The 8039-nt window shown below is 50.5% G+C and overlaps 2 protein-coding genes across 3 annotated transcripts in view; one reads left to right on the top strand and one right to left on the bottom strand.

Moving 5' to 3' along the window:
* tmem68 (transmembrane protein 68) overlaps window positions 1-2513 on the bottom strand; it is a 98209-nt gene extending 95696 nt beyond the window's left edge. Inside the window, exon 1 of the mRNA XM_070892255.1 lies at window positions 2274-2513. The gene's annotated coding sequence lies outside the window, so the exon portion shown is untranslated. The remainder of the gene's footprint in view (window positions 1-2273) is intronic.
* The window catches only part of tgs1 (trimethylguanosine synthase 1), an 88897-nt gene continuing 82896 nt past the window's right edge, over window positions 2039-8039 (top strand). The window contains exon 1 of one of the 2 annotated variants that reach the window (XM_070892218.1): window positions 2039-2472. In XM_070892218.1, coding sequence (XP_070748319.1) covers window positions 2357-2472 — 116 coding nt within the window. In that variant the 5' untranslated portion in view covers window positions 2039-2356. The remainder of the gene's footprint in view (window positions 2473-8039) is intronic. The other variant, XM_070892208.1, reaches the window with a different exon arrangement.

The raw sequence follows: 8039 nt of genomic DNA, 5'->3' as shown, positions 1-8039 counted from the left end.
CTCCCTCCCCCCCTCACTTCACTCTCACCCTCCACCACCCCTCACTCTCCTCTCCCTCCCCACCCCACACTCTCTCACCCGTCACCCCCCCTCTCTCTCTCCCTCCACCACCCCTCTCCCTCCACCACCCCTCTCCCTCCACCACCCCTCTCTCTCCTCTCCCTCCACCACCCTCTCCCTCCACCACCCCTCTCCCCTCCACCACACCCCTCTCACACCACCACCCCTCTCTCTCCTCTCCCTCCACCACCCCCCTCTCTCCTCCCCTCCCACCCCCTCCCTCTCCTCTCCCTCCACCACCCCTCCCTCTCCTCTCCCTCCACCACCCCTCCCTCTCCTCTCCCTCCACCACCTCGCTCTCCACCACCCTCACCCCCCTCTCTCTCTTTCCCCTCCACCACCCCTCTCTCTCTCCTCTCCCTCCTCCACCACCCCTCTCTCGCCTCTCCCTCCACCACCCCTCTCTCTCTCCTCTCCCTCCACCACCCTCTCTCTCTCTCCCTCCCTCTCCCTCCACCACCCCTCTCTCTCTCTCTCCTCTCCCTCCATCACCCCCCTCTCTCTCTCTCCTCCACCCCTCCCTCACCCCCCTCTCTCTCCTCTCCCTCCCTCCCTCTCCCTCCTCTCCCTCCACACCTCCGTCTCCTCTCCCTCCCCCCTCTCTCTCCTCTCCCTCCACCACCCTCCCCCTCCCTCCACCTGAACACCGTCTCTCCCTCTCCCTCCACCACTCGCCCTCCCTCCCCCTCCACCACTCGCCCTCCACCACTCTCGCTCTTCTTGCATCACCCTCTTTCCCCCTACACCACCCTCTCTCATCTCCCTACACCACACCTTTGAGGGTGTCCTTGTAACGTTTCCTCTACCCGCCTTTGGTTCGTTTTCCATGGACGAGTTCCGAGTAGAGCGCTTGCTTTGGGAGTCTCATGTCTGGCATGCGAACTATGTGGCCTGCCCAGAAAAGCTGATCAAGTGTGGTCAGTGCTTCAATGCTGGGGATGTTGGCCTGGTTGAGGACGCTAATGTTTGTGCGTCTGTCCTCCCAGGGGATTTGCAAGATTTTGCGGAGACATCGCTGGTAATATTTCTTCAGCAACTTGAGGTGTCTACTGTACATGGTCCACGTCTCTGAGCCATACAGGAGGGCAGGTATTATTACAGCCCTGTAGACCATGAGCTTGGTGACAGTTTTGAGGGACAGGTCTTCAAACACACTTTTCCTCAGGCGGCCGAAGGCTGCACTGGAGGCAGTGTTGGATCTCATCATCAATGCCTGCTCTTGTTCATAGGAGGCTCCCGAGATAAAGGAAGTGGTCCACGTTGTCCAGGGCCACGCAGTGGATCTTGATGACTGGGGGGCAGTGCTATGCAGCGAGGGCAGGCTGGTGGAGGTCCTTTGTCTTACTAATGTTTAGCGTAAGGCCTATGCTTTCATGCGCCTCAGTAAATACGTCGACTACCATGGCAAACGAGCCAAGGCGGGCAGAAGAAACGTTACAAGGACATCCTCAAAGCCTCCCTGATGACATCCTCACTGACACCTGGGAGTCCTTGGCCATAGACCACCCTAAGTGGAAGAAGTGCATCCGGGAGGGCGCTGAGCTCCTCGAGTGTCATCGCCGAGGGCATGCAGAAATCAAGCGCAGGCAGCGGAAAGAGCGTGCAGCAAACCAGTCCCACCCTCCCCTTCCCTCAACGACTGTCTGTCCCACCTGTGACAGGGACTGTGGCTCTCATGTTAGACTGTTCAGCCACCTAAGAACTCACTTTTAGAGTGGAAGCAAGTCTTCCTCGATCCCGAGGGACTGCCTATGATGATGATGGCACCACACTCTCACTCCTCCCTCTCCCCGACTCTCCATCTCGCCATCAACCCCTCATCATCCCACTCACCCTCCCTCTCCCTGTGACGCCGTTTCTCTAATTAGCTCCTCCATCGTTCACCATTCATGAACTTCCTGTCAAAGGGGTAACTTGACGGCTGCAGCCGGCCTCACCTACCGCCTGAGTGTGGCTGTGCCCCTTGCCTCGGCCCCCAGCTTGTGTGCGACTGCAGGCTCCACCTGTCACAGGCCGGCAGCCGCTGTCCCGAGCCCCGCCGGGGAGCTGGCTCGCCCCGCTCACCGCAGCTGCGCACGGACACTTCCGGTGAGCAGGGTCAGAAGCGCGAGCAGGCCCGTAGTCATCAGACTGACCTCATTTACCGGAAACAGCTACCGCGCCTGCCGCAAGTGTACGCCTAGGCGACCGGGGACGCTCAGACTGACACTCACCGGAAACAGCTACCGCGCCTGCCGGAAGTGTACGCCTAGGCGGCCGGAGAGCGAGAGCTGGAGCGTGGTGACGCTGAGCTGAGATGAGATGCAGCATGTGTGAAAGATGGAGCACAGTGGCGGAAATCTTCCTCTTTCTGGAAGGTTTCGGTGGCGAAGCGGAGCACATCCAGTGCCTCTGCAGCAGGGCCTTCGTCCAGTAAGTCAGTGGCGCGGCTTTGTCGAAGTTCGTGCGCGGGCCGCCCGTCCGCGCCGCGTTTCCCCAGTAACTCTCCAACTGCATAGACTCTCCACACAGCAAGCCGGGACCTGCGTTATGGATCGATCGCTTCTCGTGCAGTCAGAGCGGTTCACTCCCGTGTCGCTGCAGTGATTCGGCACACAGTGAGAACAAACCCTCCTCCTCACTCCCCTCGTACGGCGCTGAGTCCACGCGTCTAACTGTTATGAAAAGAGATGACAGGAATGAAGCAAAATTTGGGACAGACCTGGGGAGCATCTGTTCGGTCAACCATTGGGGGGGTTCTAGAAACATAGAAAATAGGTGCAGCAGTAGGCCATTCGGCCCTTCGAGCCTGCACCACCATTCAATAAGATCATGGCTGATCATTCACCTCAGTATCTCTTTCCTGTTTTCTCTCCATACCCCTTGATCCCTTTAGCCATATCTAACTCCCTCTTGAATATATCCAATGAACTGGTATCAACAAGTCTCTGCGGTAGAAAATTCCACAGGTTAACAACTCTCTGAGTGAAGAAGTTTCTCCTCATCTCGGTCCTAAATGGCTTACCCCTTATCCTTTGACTATGTCCCCTGGTTCTGGACTTCCCCAACATCGGGAACATTCTTCCTGCATCTAACCGGTCCAGTCCTGTCAGAATTTTATATGTTTCTATGAGATCCCCTCTCATCCTTCCAAACGCCAGTGAATAAAGGCCCAGTTGATCCAGTCTTTTCTTATATGTCAGTCCTGGCATCCCATGAATCAGTCTGGTGAACCTTTGCTGCACTCCCTCAACAGCAAGAATGTCCTTCCTCAGATTAGGAGACTAAAACTGCACACAATATTCCAGGTGAGGCCTCACCAAGGCCCTATACAACTGCAGTAAGACTCCCTGCTCCTATACTCAAATCCCCTAGCTATGAAGGCCAACATGCCATTTGCCGCCTTCACCGCCTGCTGTACCTGCATGCCAACTTTCAATGACTGATGTACCATGACACCCAGGTCTCGTTGCAGCTCCCCTTTTCCTAATCTGCCGCCATTCAGATAATCTGCCTTCATGTTTTTGCCCCCATAGTGGATAACCTCACATTTATCCACATTATACTGCATCTGTCATGTATTTGCCCACTCACCTAACCTGTCCAAGTCACCCTGCAGCCTCTTGGCGTTCTTCTCACAGCTCACACCGCCACCCAGTTTAGTGTCATCTGCAAACTTAGAGATATTACACTCAATTCCTTCATTTAAATCATTAATATATATTATAAATAGCTGGGGTCCCAGCACTGAGCCCTGCGGCACCCCACGAGTCACAACCTGCCATTCGGAAAAGGACCCATTTATCCCGACTCTCTGCTTCCTGTCTGCCAACCAGTTCTCTATCCACATCAGTACATTACCCTCAATACTATGTACCTTAATTTTGCACACCAATCTCTTGTGTGGGACCTTGTCAAAACCCTTTTGAAAGTCCAAATACACCATATCCACTGGTTCTCCCTTGTCCACTCTACTAGTTACATCCTCAAAAAATTCTAGAAGATTTGTCAAGTATGATTTCCCTTTCATACATCCATATTGACTTGGACCGATCCTGTCACTGCTTTCCAAATGCGCTGTTATTTCATCTTTAATAATTGATTCCAACATTTTCCCCACTACTGATGTCAGGCTAACCGGTCTATAATTACCTGTTTTCTCTCTCCCTCATTTTTAAAAAGTGGTGTCACATTAGCTACCCTCCAGTCCAGAGAAACTGATCCAGAGTTCAGTTGGAAAATGATTACCAATGCATCCACTATTTCTAGGGCCACTTCCTTAAGTATTCTGGGGTGCAGACTTATTAGGCCCGGGGATTTATCAGCCTTCAATCCCATCAATTTCCCTAACACGATTTCCTACCTAATAAGGATTTCCTTCAGTTCCTACTTCTCACTAGACCCTCAGTCGCCTAGTACTTCCGGAAGGTGATTTGTGTCTTCGTGAAAACAGAACCAAAGTATTTGTTCAACTGGTCTGCTATTTCTTTGTTCCCCATTATAAATTCTGTCTCCTTTTAGAAGGAAATGTATCTTGAGTTCAACATATAAAAGCAGCCCGTCAAAGATTCGACATGGGGGTCAAGCAATCCTATACACACCCTATAGAACCCAACTCCTCTGTTCTTTCCCATGCCTCCGTGTCTAATATTTGACATCAAGTAGATCTAATTACTGATACACGTAAGGCAAATGTAGATTATATTGCATTTCAGATTACTGTTTGCTGAAGATACCAACAGTAGCAGCAAAATGGATAGAACAAATTAACACTTTAACGCAACATGAATTTCTTCTGATTCTTGGATCCCCACCTATCGAAGCTCACTTAATGAGCACTGAAATGAGTCAACAGCACAAGATGTAACTGCTAAAGCTCTGAAAATATGCACCCACTTTGGTGAAACTGAGGGAGCAAAATTGAGATGTAGTATACTTGGCGTTCCCTGTCTGCCCATCTCAGTCCCGATGCTCAGCTTGCCGCTCCACATTAGTCTCTAAGAGTCACAGCAATCCAAAAGTAACTCACTGACGGCTTTGAGAACTTTCACTGATGTGATATGTAAAGAGACTTTATATAATTCCTGCATGATTCCTGATGATCACATGCACTAGAACAACTTAAACTTCTATAGTCTATTAGCATAATAAAATGCCCCAAAGTGTTTGAGGTGAAACAAATAACTGGTCACTGAGTAGTGGTGGGAGAAGAGTTGGTGTGGTGACCAAAAACAAAACCAAAGGTAGATTTTAAGGAGCATTTTGAAGATTTGGCAAAGTCTCAACACAGACTCAGGGAGAGTGTGAGGCTGAAGACTTTGCCTCTAAAGATGGAGGGAAGGGATGCAAATAGCCACAGGCAGAAGACTGGAGGATGTTTGTTGGAACAGAGTTCTAAATGAGGTGGCAGAGATAGGGAAGCATGGACTTGTGATTTTTTAAAATTAATTCAGGGGATGTAGGCATTGCTGGCAAAGCCAGTATTTATTGCTCATCCTTAATTGCCCTTGAGAAGGTGGTGGTGAACCACTGTAATCGTGCCGTGAAGATTCTTCCACAGTGCTGTTAGGGAGGGTTTCCAGGCTTTTGACCCAGCGACAATGAAAGTCAGGATTTTGCGTGACTTGGAGGGGAACTTGGAAGTGATGGTGTTCAAATGTACCTGCTGCCCTTGTCCTTCTAGGTGGTAGAGGTTGCGGGGTTTGGGAGGTGCTGTCGAAGAAGCCTTGGCGAGTTGCTGCAGTACATCTTGTAGATGGTGTACACACTGCAGTCACGATGCACCGGTAGTGGAAGAGGGTGAATGTTTCAAATGGTGGATGGGGTGCCAATCAGCAGGCTGCTTTGTCCTGGATGGTGTTGAGCTTCTCAAGTGTTGTTGGAGCTGCACTTATCCAGACAAGTGGAGAATATTCCATCACACTCCTGACTTGTGCCTTGTAGATGGTGGAAAGGCTTTGGGGAGTCAGGAGGTGAGTCACTCACTGCAGAATATCCAGCTTCTGACCTGCTCACTTGGCTACAGTATTTATGTCCCTGGACCAGTCACTGGTGACCCCCAGGGTGATGATGTTGGGGGATTCGGCGATGGTAATCCTGTCAAATGTCATGGGGAGGTGGCCAGACTTCCTTGTTGGAGGTTGCCTGGCACTTGTGTGGCGCGAATATTACTTGCCACTTATCAACCCAAGCCTGAATATTGTCCAGATCTTGCTGCATGCGGGCATGGACTGCTTCATTATCTGAGGAGTTGCAATGATGGAGTTTTGGACAAGTTGCATTTTGTGATGGGTGGAAGGAGAAGCGTTATTTAATTGAGACTAATGACAATAGATTTTTCCAGCAATATGAATGAAGTGGAGTCTGGTGATAGTACTTGAACAGGCAGCCAGAGAAATGGATGAAGCCTGTGGCTGTCAAAATCTCCCATGCTACAGTTCTGGCAACAAGCCTGTTGTAGTTACCTTTGTCAGGATGGATTCATTGACAAAACTTGGCAGCTAGTATCCAATTGCTCTATGCCAGCACTTCAATAACCAATTCAAATGGTCCAGGAATTACCCCCATCAGTCACCCGTAGAAATTTGGCTGAAATAACTCTTTGCACAGACAAGCAAGGTGGCAAGGAAAACCTGCTTTGACATGGGCTATGATCTCAGATTGGGGTATCATTGCACACTCAGTTTGTGCACTGGAGCAATAGTTGTTCCCCAATGAAGGTATTATTTTGTTCCCCCACACCCTAGCTATATAGATCAACAAATGATTGAACACCAGAATGTGCACAAACAATAGTGGGTAAATGTCATTGCCCATCTATCTGTAATGTTTGCCATACGGCAGGTCCTAATTCATGTCTCAAACATGAGATTCTTGTATCACTTAGTAGGGAAGAGTAGCTGAGGTGTTTTCCCATTGCTTTCCTCTTTGGAATACCTTCTGTTAGGTGGGCTGCAATCAAGAATACAACTATCTCTTTTATGATGATGGGGGCCACCCACACGCGTAAAATGCAAATACCCCTGCTAGACATCAATCCGGTCTCTGACACTTCAGTCTCCACTCGCTGAGCTTGTTTGAAGTTGGGCCTGATTCGAAGTGGGAGTACTGCCACTGATTGCCAGACGTCATTGCCCTGCTGGATGCCAATCCAGTATTTAGAGACCATATTATAGTATTACTCACCTGGGCTACCTGGAGTGGGGCTCGATGCCTTCACCCTCTTGACTCAGGCAGGAATTCTACCACTAAGCCAAAGGCTCACTCCCCTAATTGTCACTACGTGGGAACAGCAGCCGGCCATTCAGCGGCTCGAGCCTGTTCCACCATTCAGTTAAGTCATAGCTGATCTGTATCTTTGCTCCATTTACCTGCTTTGGTTCCATAACCCTCAATTCTTGTGTATCTGTAAAGCTTGCACTCCCATGTTCCGCCACCAGGGAGCGCAACTCCTGAAGTCCCGTTGGGAGCACTGTATATAAGCCGGCCCCTAAGACCTGTTCCTCACTCTGGAGTGTCTTAATAAAGACTGAGGTCACTGTTACTTTAACCTCCCTGTATGCAGTCTCATCTGTGTTAGGAACACAATAACTGGCGACGAGTATACGAATCCAACGCAAAGATGCAGCAAACTGTGGGCATTCTGGAGAAGTTCTCGGAGGGTGAGGACTGGGAAGCCTATGTCGAACGGCTAGACCAGTACTTTGTAGCCAACGAGCTGGACGGAGAAGGAAGTGCTGCAAAAAGGAAAGCGGTCCTCCTCACAGTCTGTGGGGCACCAACCTACAGCCTCATGAAGAATCTTCTGGCTCCGGTGAAACCCACAGATAAGTCATATGTACACTGGTTCGGGAGCATCTTAACCCGAGGGAGAGCATGCTGATGGCGAGGTATCGGTTCTACACATGCCAGCTATCTGAAGGTCAGGAAGTGGCGAGCTACGTCGCCGAGCTAAGGTGACTTGCAGGACAATGTGAGTTTGATGGCTACCTGGAGCAGAT

Source organism: Pristiophorus japonicus, chromosome 1 (genome assembly GCF_044704955.1).
Source record: "Pristiophorus japonicus isolate sPriJap1 chromosome 1, sPriJap1.hap1, whole genome shotgun sequence".
Lineage (NCBI taxonomy): Eukaryota > Metazoa > Chordata > Chondrichthyes > Pristiophoridae > Pristiophorus > Pristiophorus japonicus.
Note: the sequence above shows the minus strand (reverse complement) of the source record. Positions and strands in the feature narration are given on the sequence as shown.